General features: G+C 42.2%; 1 protein-coding gene and 1 pseudogene across 2 annotated transcripts in view; one reads left to right on the forward strand and one right to left on the reverse strand.

Annotated features, from left to right (window-relative positions):
- The window catches only part of AHCYL2 (adenosylhomocysteinase like 2), a 272,609-nt gene that overhangs the window by 1,795 nt on the left and 257,061 nt on the right, over window positions 1–13,753 (forward strand). The window contains exons 2-3 of one of the 2 annotated variants that reach the window (XM_023590153.2): window positions 3,044–3,196; window positions 3,440–3,790. In XM_023590153.2, the coding sequence (XP_023445921.2) occupies window positions 3,044–3,196; window positions 3,440–3,790 (504 nt within the window). Of the gene's footprint in view, window positions 1–3,043; window positions 3,197–3,386; window positions 3,791–13,753 lie in introns of those variants that run through there. The other variant, XM_004463221.4, reaches the window with a different exon arrangement.
- LOC131278529 (nuclear transcription factor Y subunit beta-like) lies at window positions 13,081–13,663 on the reverse strand (annotated as a pseudogene).

Here is a 13,753-nt window from a genome sequence, read left to right on the forward strand (position 1 = left end):
ATGACCAGTGTATCATATTCGTTTTGGCTTACTTTTTTTGTTTTTTTTTGTTTTTGTTTTTTTAAATAGCTAGTTACAGATTTAATTAAAGTCCCCTTTGACCAATACCCCCAGTCCCATTTCCCCTCTTGAGGAAAAACAGCTATTGGAGTTTAGTGGGTCACCTTCCAGTCCACTCTTTTTTTTTTTTAACTTCTTTCCCCTCCCCCCCCCACCCCGGGCTTTGTCTGCTCTTTGTGTCAGTTTGCTGCACGTTGTCCACTTGCATTTTCGTCAGGCGGCACCGGGAATCTCTGTCTCTTTTTGTTGCATCATCTAGCTGTATCAGCTCTCCAGAGGTGTGTGAGGCTTCACTCCAGGGTGGGCTGTGCTTTTCATGTGGGTGGCTTTCCTTGCGGGGTGCACTCCTTGCGCGTGGGGCACCCCTAGGCGGGGGGCATCACTGTGTGGCATGGGACTCCTTGCGTGCGGCAACACTATGTGTGGGCCGGCTCACCACACGGGCCAGGAGGTCCTGGGTATCAAACCCGGGATCTCTCATATGGTAGGTGGACACTCTATCAGCTGAGCCACATCTGCTTCCCCCAGTCTACTCTTATACTTTCATATTCATATTTGCATCTGTGCATCCTTACACAGGTTATTGCCTTTGTCTACTTTTAAAGTTTTTTTCCATCTAAGTTATACGTTATATAATTGGAAAGTCAAATAGCTCTAAAATCTTGTTACTTAAAACAGCTGTCTTGATATCCCACTCTTAACTGCCTACCCCATAATTTCCTGTTCCTGGGATTCAACCACTTTATTTTCGATGATCCTTGTGGTATTCACTTCCATACATTTGAACAACAAGTTTATACTGCTACTTCTTGAATGTTTGTTTAGGCATTATCATTTGACTTTCCAATACAGAGTGCGACAAAGACTTAGTTCTTTTTCACTCTCTGCCTACAAAGAGGAAAAGAAGAGGTGCCAATATGAACACAGTTTGAAAGGTGGAAAGCAAGTGATGAGTGGTAATTTAGCATATCCGGAAGAGCCAAATTCTTAGCCAGCAGTGGGGAAAACTTACATTGCAGCACTTTCAGAAGGCTCTGAATTGGAGGCAGCAGGTACTCCAGGAGATGCAGATGAAAGCAGGAAGATTTGTTGAAAGTTTAAGAAGCAATTAGACACCCAGATCCCCTAGCTAACTCTGTGCAGTCAAATGATTACCCTTCTCACCCTTGGCTGATTGTTAGTTTATTTACTGGAGAAGGCAAAAATAGGGTCTGGTGAAGAAAGTCAGGTGAAGGAAGATCTGTAGTCTAAATATTCAGATCATAACCTTGCTTAATCATCATATTTCCAGTATGGTACTTCCATCTTCAACTGGGCCTCTTGTCCCTTTGCAACCAAGATGGCAGAAGCAATAGATATGTAGGGATGGGTGAGGTGTGTGCCCTGATGGTTGGCCCCAAACAGTGGATGGTGCCTGGATAAATAAAGGATTAATATCCATTTCTTTCCAGTGCTCCGACTCCTTATGTTTTGTAAACACATCCCACTGAAGAATTAATTCATCTCCTCAGTAATCAATTCTAGTGGCAGTCCAGGTAGGCAGCTGCTGCCTATGAGCTCTGACACATGCCAGGGGGTTGTACCTCAGCTCCCTTGTGCATTAGGGGGAAGAAAGAAATCCGTTACAGAGCTGCTAATCTCTGCCCTGACAGCTGGAGGATGGCGCTCTGGGCTGGTTCCTTTTAACAGGAAGGAAATTCGGAAAGTCAGAGTGTGAAGAGAAAGCTTAAGAAGCCTGTGTTGTCTGGTAGACTTGTGGGCTTTGTGGAAATGGCAGTGCTCAGTGAGGCAGAAATTTGGAGACCAGGATGTGAAAGATTCGGCTCAGGAAAGGACAAATTCCACACAGTGAATAGATTTCCCAAACAGTACTATAACACTGGGGACGGGAGATGAAGGCAGGTGATTTCTCCCTGTTCCTCCCTCTTGCCAGGGGAAAAATAGTTACTCCAAAGATTACATGTCTGGTGGCCTTCTGGGGTTGTTAGGGTATTGCTTACTCTCTGAACAAAAAGATCCTCTTTGCCTTAATTTCTCTGAGAATACAGAAGGAAAAAAACCTATCCTTAACCTCTTACCCAGAGTCAACTGCGTTGTTTTTTTTTCTGTATTATTTACATAGTTAAAATAATATAGAATGTGCAATTTTCTCCTGATTTCTTAATATTTCACCACATTTATTTCTTCTTAACATTAAGATCTTAGCAAAGTTAATTTTAAAACCTGTAACTATTTTATTGTTGGACATGAAAGCTCTTTCAGAGATACCTTTTTGATATTAAAAAGAAAGCTGCCAGTATGCCTTCATGTTTACATCTTTTACAGTAAATGCAAAAACTTAAAATAATACAAAGAAGAAAGTAATTGTCACCCCAAATCCCATCACTTAGGGAATCACTATTCATATTTGAGTTAACATTCCTCTGTGCTGATATCTTTACCCGAATTCTGATTTTTTCCATAGTAGAGTTAATAGGTCAGGTCAAAAGATTTGGCCTCATTTGAGGCAACTTGTAATTCCTCAGACTTGAAATTTCGACGAGTGATACCTAACTTCTTTGGGGACTAATTTTTAATTTCCAAACCCAGAATGTGACCCAAACTGTCACAGCAGGCAAGAGTCCATTTTATTCCTTATAAACACAAGGCCATCAAAGTTCAGAGAGGTATTAGGAACCTGATTTCCCAGAGACAGAGAAATCAAGCCACGTTAAGCTTCGTGGCCGGCACTGTCCTCACGTGACGAGACCGCTTTTCCTTTAAATGCCCACGCACGTGATCGCAGACGTGCACAGAGGAAATTTACGCTGTCAGGGGAGCAAGTCATTCCTCCCCCACCTTCCTATCCTTGGGGTTTCTGGCGTTCCCTCCCCGGAAGCCGCAACTCCTCAGGCGACTTTCTCTTCCTCAAGTCCACGGTGATCTCACCTAGCCTCAACCCTTTCTGTTAGTCGCTAGCCTTATAGTTTCCTCTGCCCTGCAGAATTCCAGCTCACTTTCCGGAGGAAGGGTGAAAGGGACTACAACTCCCAGGGGGCATCGCGGGCCCTCCCGCATCGGCAGCGCGCAGTGCAGGTCGGGGGCTGAGGTCCCGCGGTCTTCTCGCCGCGTGTGGCTCGGAGCAAGCGCACTACAGGTTCCGTAGCGCCCCGCGCGTGGGCCGGGCCAAGCCGGGGCGGGGCCGGCCGGGGCTGGCTGGCTGGGTGGCCGGCGGGCGGGCTGGCTGGCTGGCGGGCGGAGGAAGGGGGTGGGAGCGGAGGCGATGGAGGGGAGGAGTGGGGGAATGGGGGAGGGCAGGGGAAAAGAGGCAGGAGGCGGGGCCGAGCCGGAGCTGGAGTCTGAGGCGACGGTTGCAGTGGAAGCGGTGATGTCCGTGCAGGTTGGGCCGGCAGCGGCTGCTGCGAAGGTGCCCGAGGTGGAGCTGAAGGACCTGAGCCCCTCCGAGGCGGAGCAGCAACTAGGACTGAGCGCGGCGGCCGTGGGCGCCATGGCCCCCCCGGCGGGCGGCGGGGACCCTGACGCTCCGGCGCCCGCCGCGGAGCGGCCCCCGGCCCCTGGCCCGGGCTCGGGACCCGCCGCCGCCCTCAGTCCCGCCGCGGGAAAGCTGCCTCAGGCGTCGGCGATGAAGCGGAGCGACCCGCATCACCAGCACCAGCGGCACCGCGACGGCGGCGAGGCCCTGGTGAGCCCCGACGGCACCGTCACCGAGGCGCCGCGCACCGTCAAGAAGGTACTGGGGCCGGGCTGCTTCTCGCGGCCAGGAAGGGAGGGAGCGGGGAGCCGCGTGTCTCCACGCCGTCATTCCTGGTCTTGGGAGCCGGGAGATCCCTCGCTCTCTCGGAGATGCCCCCACCCGCCCCCCACGGCTGGGGCCCGAAGACTCCAGGTGCCACGCCGCCCCTCGCTGTGAAGAACATGGAGGTAGCGCTCTCCTCTAGCACCTGGGATAGTCTGGGGAGACGAGGCTTCTGTTACTACGGCCCTCCTCTGCACCCCCAACGCACTCGTGTGTTATTTTCCAGACTATCCGGGGAGGAGACCCCTGTGGTGTAGAAAAACCTTACCGCTTTTGAGAGTTCGTCCGACAACAAGGGTGGAAAGATCTTTTTCTACTTGAAGAACGAGTAATCGGTAGTTACCTCGCAGTGAAAACCACAGAGTTGTCTGATTTCTGTACAGATGATGACTTTCTACCCCTCGTGTGGCCAGCTGCTTTCATAGATCAGTGCTGATGCTGTGCCTTTCATTTCGAGATACTGCAATATCTTTGCATCTTCTCAGTGTAGAGAAGGGTGATGGAGAGATTGCCTTCACTCTTCTCTTCAGACGTTTGTCCTCTCTGCTTCGTAGTTGGTCACCCGGATTATTAGGCTGTGTGTGAAGTGAATATTGTTTTACTGATTCCACTGTGTGTGTGTGTGTGTTTGTGTGTGTAATCTGAAAGTGATAGGAAGAATACTTCTACTTTTGGGAAAGGTGATCATCCTGGGGCGTCTCATACGACAGTTTCTTTTAGAAATAGTTTTGAAGGGGCAGTTAGTTCAGAACACCGAGGAGTAAGTGCACTTATATGTATGGTACACCTATGTTATCCAATGTTATCCAAGTGCTTGTCTCTCCCTCTCTCTCTCTCTCTCTCTCTTATTTAAGGAGGTACGGGATATTGAACCCAGGACCTCCTACATGGGAGCAGGCCCTCAACCACTGAGCTACACCTGCTCCCCCCAACCCTTAAAGCGAAATTAGCAAAGAATAACAAGAAGGCAAATATTTTAAAAGACGGAGTTGATGAGGATCATACAGAAAGTGGTTATAAGTCTAATTTCCTAGGCACAATGTGAACACAGTGATTGATGTTTTTCTTTTTGATGATTGTGAATGACTTTTAATTGCTTTATCAGAATAGCAGTGAAGTCTGCATTTGTTTCCCTGTTTGGGGGACTCTGCTGAATTGGAACCTTGGATCTAGCCTGACTTTTTGCCTAATAGCTTCATGGTTAAGATTTAAAGTAGATGACCCTTTCATTCGTACTACCCAAAAATGGCTGTTAAATAAATGGTTTCAGAGGCAAGACTTAGGGAATTTGTTTAATGCTGATTTAGGACAGTGTTCTTGTTTTCACTAGGAAACTCTTCTGAGAAAAACTATGGTAGCTTAGAAAGGCAGCATGGACTCTAGTGCTTATCTAGAAATTGTAGTATATTTATGACTAGTCCAATTGTCTTATAACTTTGGTCAAATCTTTTTCTTGTGATTGAGGGTGTTTTTGTGTAAAATTTGGAGTTAGATTAGAGCCCTTGAGGGGAAAAGCATTTAACAAATTACTTTCTGAACATGAGTTTTACAGTCAGGCAGACTCACTAACTAGCTTTTGGGCAATTTCCATATTCTCAAAATCCCAGTTTTCTCTTCTAAGAATGAGGATACTAATACTCTTGAGGACTAGAAATATTTATAATGGGCTTAGCATTGAACTTGTCACACAGAGTAGGGGCTTAAGAAATGAGAGGTATTTTTATCATGAAGAATTGATTTTTAAAATTTCTCCTATCATTGCTTAAGTGCATACCACCATGATCATCTCTGAAAGACACACACAATTCACTAGATTCTAGATAAAGAACTTAAAAGTCACAGGCTAGCATACCAGAGTCTGTTTTTCTTAATTCTGGATTTGCTTCTTGAGCATTTTGCCTGTTGTTCAACCGCCTCCCTCCTGTTTTTTCCAACAGCAAAGTGTAGTTGTATGATTCTGGATTTACTCAGCAGCCTCAAGGCTATGGAAGGCAGGGCTGAGCTTGCCTTACAGTGTTAAATGCACCAACATGCAACTTCTCTGTTGGAAGCTAAGCAGGTCTAAGTCTGGGCAAGGATGCAGCTGTATGACACAACTAAGAACATAGAGCTGCTTTTTGGGGGCTCAGATTTTTAACTTTCTTGATATTAACTTGGCTAAGTGAAAATAAGTGCATGATACTGCCCTTCTTTCCTCAACCTGAAAGTCACCTCACCAAGGGACCACAGAGTGACATTTTGATGTGTTGAGCCTCTAATTTTCAGATTGTCTGTTTAAATATCCTTTCTGACCTTGACTCCCTTCTGCTTTTGTTTTAGTGAGAGAAGGGGTTGGGATAATGGGGATTGAAATAGCTGCCTTTGGCTATGTAACTGGTGACTGTTGCTTTTATTTTGTAACTGTCACATACAGGCTTATTTATTTTGTAACATTTCCACTGATCGTTTTTCCCTTACTCCAGTCAGGTATCTGTCATCAGTTTTCTTAGTTGATTATTCTGCTCAACCACACAAGGGAAATGAACTTTTTACAAGAGCCAGAATTCCCGAGTGCAGTGTTAATAAGAATGAACATCTGGTGTGCAAGTTACTCAGTCACAACTTATCTTGGCACCTTCCTCCCTCCTGTATCTTGTGGTGCTCTGGGGGTCAACTTGTCATTGTGGCTCTGATATAATTGTACCTAATGTCTTTCTTCATAAGCTCACATTAAGTGAACCTAGCAGACCAGAAATCTCTATATGAAGTGATTTGTGAAAGGGCAAGATCAGTTCCGGAGTGAAAGCAGTAGCAGTGGTTGAGAGGTTTTTTTCCTTTTCGTGTTCTTGAAAAGGAACAATGGGAATGTTATAGCTCAGCAGGGAAAACAAGGCAGGAAAAGATTTATTTCAGAAAAGTTGAGACTTTCTGACAATAAGGCTGTGAGCCCAAGAACTTCAACTAGTTTGTGCTTTTATCAGTATCAGTAATGACCATGTTCTAGCAGAGTTTACGTCTTTTGGCAAACGTATACACTTTGCACTGGCTTTGTTGCCGTCAGGAGAGAATGAGTTGAGCCATGTTAGCGCTTTCTTGCCCTGAATTCTTTAAGCTCTTGATTTGGTTAATTATACATTGCTGAAATGGAATGCCTTGGAGATAGGTATGGGAATGTGGGAAGAGTATGACTCCTTTTGCCAGTTAGAAAAGTACAGCCTTGTAAGGTGTTACAGTAAGGCAATTGGTAGTTTGACTCTAATAATGGTTTATGTGCCTGGAATTGTTATAGGTATTTCTCCAACCCTGACAGCAGAAAAGAGATGTAGGTGATTTTATGTCCATTTTACACATGCGGAAATGAGGTCCAGAGAGGTTAACTGTCTTACCCAAGGTTGTACATCTAGAAAGTGGCAGAGGTGATTAAGTCCAGGTCTGTTTGTTTCCAGAGCTCATGTCCTTTTCATTATACTCTACTTACTCTTTCTAACTTCTTAGATACTGAGTTCTTGTCTTCTCCCAGAAGGCTTTTAGAATCTTCAGTGAACTCTTAAATTGAGTTTGTCTGACTAAGGATTAGGTCATCCCAAGACCAAAAATGTCAGGAGGATCTGAATCAGGGCTTTAGGAAGAGGATGGAAAAAAATTGTCCAAATGTAGACTCTTAATGAGTTGTAAAAATTGAAGAGGAAAGGAAGAGCATCTTATATATAGAATAGCATTTCAAGATCGATGATACAGGATTCACATTAGGAATTTACTGGTAATCTGAGAAATTTATCCTGCCTGAGGACTTTGACCCTTCTTGCCCAGCTCACAGTTGTCTCCTGTTCTTTAAGTCCCACATTCTCTATGAATCAATCTCTAAACCTTTTGAACATTAGAAGGGGAAGCATACTACTAGGTATTCCCACTGTTCTAGGCATTATACTTAGAGCTTTATACATACTAATTTATTTTAATTTTTAAAATTTATTTCTATTTATTTCTCTATATATTTTTAGGTGCTGGGGGCCAGGGAATGAACCCAAGATCTTGCATATGGGAAGCTGGCACTCAACCACTTAGCTGTATTGGCTTCCCTGAATTGGTTTCTTTGTTTGTTTTTCTTTTTAGGTACCAGGGAATGAACCCAGGACCTTCTATGTGGGAAGCCAGTACTTAATCATTGAGCCACATCGGCTTCCCTGAGTTGGTTTTTTTTTTTCATTTGTTTTGCTTGTTGTTTGTTTTTATTTTTTCCCCCAAGTAGGAAGCAGGCGCTTGAGCCACATCCACTCCCCTATACTATTTTTTTTAAAAAATCCTTTCAAGAGCCCTCAGGATTAGGTAGGAGTCTTATTGATGAGGGATGTGAGAATTGGAGAGAATGAGGAATTTGTCTTAAGGTTACAAAATTTGTGATGGAGCTAATAAAACCCTAGTCAATCTGACTCTAAGACCCAAATTCGGTGTTGCTTTTCAAGTGATGTATTTTTCTGTACAAAGCTCAGGATTGAACTTTTTAAATCCTAACATTACTAAACATTACTCTGTATGTTTTCAGGTGGATGTTTTTGTTATTGCATGAGCAGAATCCACAGGGAGTTTCTTTTTACTTTTTGAGCTGGATGACGGTATTACCATATATTTATGTGAACATTTATGAATTTCCTGACAAAGCAGCCCTTATATTGTTCAGTATAATTTGTGAATTCTATCCTCTTTAGATCTGGGAAAGCATTTGAAAATTAAGAGCTGTTTTTAGGTGGTTGTTCAGGACTGAAGTTGCAGTAGTGTTTGATGTCTTGAAGTCTCCTTAGATCCTTAGTGTCCAATTAATTGAGGAAATGGATAATTCATGAGAAAGGGAAAGTTAGTTTCTTTATTATATAATTTCCTTGATTGTCCCCTTTCTCCCATGAAAGAAAAAAAAAAGTTTAGAATCTTTATTCAAACTCTTGTCAAGTTGAATTTATGAAGAATATATGGGAGCTGGTATAGCTCAGTACCAGCTTCCCGTAAACAAGGTCCTGGGTTCAATTCCCAGCCCTAGTACCTCAAAAAAAAAAAAAAAAAAAAAGAATAGGCGGTTTGTTTCATGATAGTTCTTGTTAAAATAATTTAGAGATATATAACTGAGGATGATGGGAGGAAGACAATCTTGGCAGTTGCCCTGACCTGCCACTCTGTAAACATGTTCAGGTGGTAGGCACAGTTAGAGGAACTGAAATTCCGTTCACACACCAAGAGGTTTAGTAATCTTGATCAGGTTTCTATGGAATTTATAGAAGTTTTTATATAGTCTGAATGACCTATGGCCCAAGACTTGGTGAGAGCAGAGCAGAACAGAGGGGAAAGCTGTGGTAGATTGAAATTTCTTCCATAACTGTTCCCAAGTCTAAAACTATTTTGATTAAATAAAATAATTTAAGATATATAATGTGGATTATCTTCAGTCTTCCTCCTCCCCAGCAATATTCTATACCAATCATTTAGCTGTTTTGCCTCTTGGACATGTGCATTAATATTTGGTGATTTTCTGTTCTTTTTTTCCCCTAAGGATCTGTCAGTAGAAATGTATCACCTTTGGATCCCTACTTGTACTTAGAAGGGTATATTAAGAAAGGGTGCAGAGGTTCTAAAGCTGCTAGTTGAATTTCTCTGATTATAAGGCTTTTTCTTAAAGCCTTTCTGAATACTGCAGAGAAGTCTTTGAATATTAAGGAACCTGAGACTAATACTGGCTTCATCTTCCCTACAAACCTATCTCCTGCAATGTTCCAACATGAACCCTTTTGGTCACTCTAAAAGACTTAATACTCTTGATTTCCTTTCTTGGAAACTCTTTTGGCTTTAGTGACACTCATAATGGTAACCAATTACTGGAATACTTAATAATGTGTCAGACACCTTTCTATGTTATCTCATTTAATCCTCACAACTTTATCATCTGTAAAATAAAGACAGTAGTACCTATCTGATAAAGTTGTGAGAATTTATTGTCTTTATTTTACAGATGAGGAAATACAGGCTCAAAGAGAGTAATTAACTTGCTCAAGGCTTTGCCAACCTTTGATGCCTTTGGGATTGAGATGAAACACTGCTTTGTTTCTTTGTTGAGACTTTGTTGTACTGTCAACCCCCTACTTCCCTGACTAAACTCACATGTGAAATCTGCTTAAGTGACTGAACCCATGCTGCTTCTAAGACCACTCTGTGCAACACTTCAGACCTTAGGGTCTACCCTCTTCCAGGAGAAGGCCTAAGCTATCAAACCTCATATCCCTTTTTACCTCAGTCACCACCTGACCTCCAGTCATCCATTAATTTTTTAATACTCATTCCCTTACCACTCTCTTATCCTCTCAGCTGGTCTATCCCCCTAGACCCGTCCACTATGTTCTTAACAACTTTCGCCTCCTTCATCAGGAAATCCTTGTGTAACATTAGTCTCTAGACAATATCAAGTTACAGGGGAAACAGTGGCAGTGCAAAGTCACTAATTTTCATTGGATTGGGAAATATCATGATCTGTTTTCTGGTTTTCCTCTTATCAGCTCTCTTGGCATCATTTGACACTGTCTTCTTACCAAAATATTCTCTTCCCTTGGCTACAATACAGCTCTTTACTAGTTTTACTCTTATTTCTCTGGCTGTTCCTTCTCAGTCTTCTTTGTTGGCTACTTGGTCCTGGATCCTCTTCACTTTCCACTGTCTGTTCTCTCAAAGCCATTCACACCATTCCTATGCCTTTGGTTTCTTTTTTTCACCTTGAAAGGTATTTACAATATATTATTTTTTGTTTTTTTTAAAGATTTATTTCTCTTCCCTTCCTCCTGTCCATCCGTCCGTGTCGTCCACTCACCCCCACCCCCCGTTGTCTGCTCTCTGTGTCCATTCGCTGTGTTTTCTTCTGCATCTGCTTGTATTATCAGCCAGCACCGGGAAACTGTGTCTCTTTTTTTTCATTGTGTCATCTTGCTATGTCAGTTCTCCATGTGTGCGGTGGCCACTCTTGGGCAGGCTGCACTTTTTTCACATGGGTGTGGCTTTCCTTGTGGGGCGGTCTCCTTGCATGTGGGCTCCCCTATGCGGGGGCTCCCCTGCATGGCATGGCACTCCTTGTGCACGACAGCAGTGCATGTGGGCCAGCTCACCACACGGATCAGGAGGCCCTGGGTATAGAACCCTGGACCCTCCATATGGTAGGTGGATGCTCTATCAGTTGAGCCACGTCCACTTCCCTCACAATATATATATATATTTTTTAATATTTATTTATTTCTCTCCCCTTCCCCCTCCCACCCTGGTTGTCTGTTCTCTGTGTCTATTTGCCACGTCTTCTTTGTCCACTTCTGTTGTTGTCAGCGGCACGGGAACCTGTGTTTCTTTTTGTTGTGTCATCTTGTTGTGTCACCTCTTTGTGTGTGCGATGCCATTCCTGGGCAGGCTGCACTTTCTTTCACGCTGGGTGGCCCCCCTTATGGGGCACACTTCTACGCGCGGGGGACACCCCTGCGTGGCATGACACTCCTTGTGTGCATCAGCACTGCGCATGGGCCAGCTGCACACGCGTCAAGGAGGCCCAGGGTTTGAACCGTGGACCTCCCATGTGGTAGACGGATGCCCTAACCAATGGGCCAAGTGCGACGCCACAATATATTGTTAAGTAAAAAAGTAGGTTACAAAACAGTATGCACATTTGAGTTTTTTAATAAAAGTATACATAATTAGCAAAGTAAAAGGACAAATTATATTTATCAAATATTAACATTAATTATTTCAGCATAGTAGGTTGATGATTGATTTTGCTTACCACCACCACCTGCACCTTTTTGTTTTGGCCTATTTGAATTTTCTGTAATAAAGATTATTTTTTCATTGGTGGCTGGAGTTGGTGAGGGAAGTGTTTTAACCTCAGCTTAGCCCAAATATGCCCCCAATATTCTGGCAAAGTAAATGTATCTGTTCAGCTTGTATCTTGGAAAATACTTCTACCTTATAAATTTGAGTATACTTCAAAGATGACATTCACTCAAACTTCCTTTTAGGAAAACTATATAATATAATTATTGGCACTAAAATAAAAAACTCAAGTTAATTATCACCAAAAATAACAGATGAGAAAATACAGTTCCTTGCTTTAAAAAATAAGCAACCCAAGTACATACTACTAAATTATACCAAGTTGCATTATCTGAATTTAGTTTATTGCACAGATCAAGACAGCACACTAGAAGTTGACGGCTTCCATTTCATACCATTCATTCCAAGCACTCACTCTTTTCATTTCATTTGCTCACCCATGCAAACAGGCTGTATACACAATGTCTGATGTTTCTTGGTTCCATAGTAAAGTGGGAAACTTGACGTTTCAATTGAAAAGGTAAAATGAGGACATTTACCATCAGACTATAAAATTCCTCTTCTGGAAGAGGATTCTTTGAAAAAAATCACATACAAGATGAAAGGGGCACCATTTCAGGGGCACTAGGATTACATTAAACCTAAATGAATTCAATACTCATAATGTAACTCAAAGGAAATCTAGTCTTAATAAAAAGATCCAATAACTAAGACTGTTTTAACAGGCACAATGAATGGTGTAAACACTGTTTGTTAGCGGGTACTGAGTTCAATAAGTCAGACATTATTTGCTTCTCCATTAACACTTAATTTTTCAGTTACATTTAAAAAAAAATGGTGCTGCTTAAGTTATGAATGTTTTACCAAAAACATTAAAAAAAAACTTTAATAAATACATTAAAAGCTGAAAATCTAGCTAGGTTTTCATGCAAGGTATTATTATAACCAAGACAAACTCAAATTTATAATAAAGGCAACTTGAATTCATGAATTCACCCAGCCATTTACTTGAATTAAAGAAGTAATATGATTCAATATGAAAATAAGAAACTGTCTGCAAAGCTCTGACAATAATAAATCACAATATACAATGCATACAGGAGTCATACAGAGCAACAGCTCTCATAAAAAACAAAATATTTTAATGCCTTTAAAATCCAAGTTTTTCTTTTATATCATTAATGAAAAAGATTCTCAAGTCAGAATTAACACCTCAACTAGTCAAGTAGCAGAAAGCTACATTGCAGCTGTTTGATATACAAAGAGACATCTTTCCAACCAGTCGCTTCTTCTAATGTCTCTATTCTGGAATTGTATAGCCTCTTCTGCTTCTCTATACTCCCTAGTCTATCATTTCTTCAGATCACGAAAACTGAGTTTGTTGAACACCAAAATCTTTGCTATGATGTTGTATAAACCATAACATTTTGTTGTTGACCATCTGCAGTTATTAAGCTAGCTGGTAACTAGTTAGTAAATGCCTCCTTTGTAAGCTCTTCACTGAGTCCATCTGTAGCTGTGACCATTCCACCAATTTCTTTCTCTCCTTTCATAGCCTCTGAATTTCTGAAGGTACAATTTCAGAGGTTCTACATAACTGTCAAAGCCTAAAGTAGACATGGCGAAGAGAATATCCTCTCTACTGATTATCTTCTATTCCTCTTGATGGCATCTTTCACTGGCTTCAGAAGTTAAAAAGCTGATGAATTCACTCACACATTCTTAAACACATTCTTTGGCATCTTTTGCAATCTTTCCTGTTTGAGGTATGGCATTTTTAATTATTCTTGCTACATTTGCAATTGGAAGATATATATCTTATTCTCTGAAACTTTCTTTTGAGCCTTTTGTGTCTTCATGATCATTCATGCTGTCCTCAGTATCATCATGAGGCTGTATAGCATAATTACTTCCTCCAGTACAGTCTGCAAAAATTCCTATTTGAGAAGCATTTGTTGTAGAACTATCACCATCCATTGTCATGAAATACCATCAGAGTGATGTTGTGGGGAAATGGATTTGGCTCAACTGATAGAGCATCCGCCTACCATATGGGAGGTCTGGGTTCAAACC

Source organism: Dasypus novemcinctus, chromosome 5, assembly GCF_030445035.2.
Source record: "Dasypus novemcinctus isolate mDasNov1 chromosome 5, mDasNov1.1.hap2, whole genome shotgun sequence".
In the NCBI taxonomy this organism is placed as follows: Eukaryota; Metazoa; Chordata; class Mammalia; order Cingulata; family Dasypodidae; genus Dasypus; species Dasypus novemcinctus.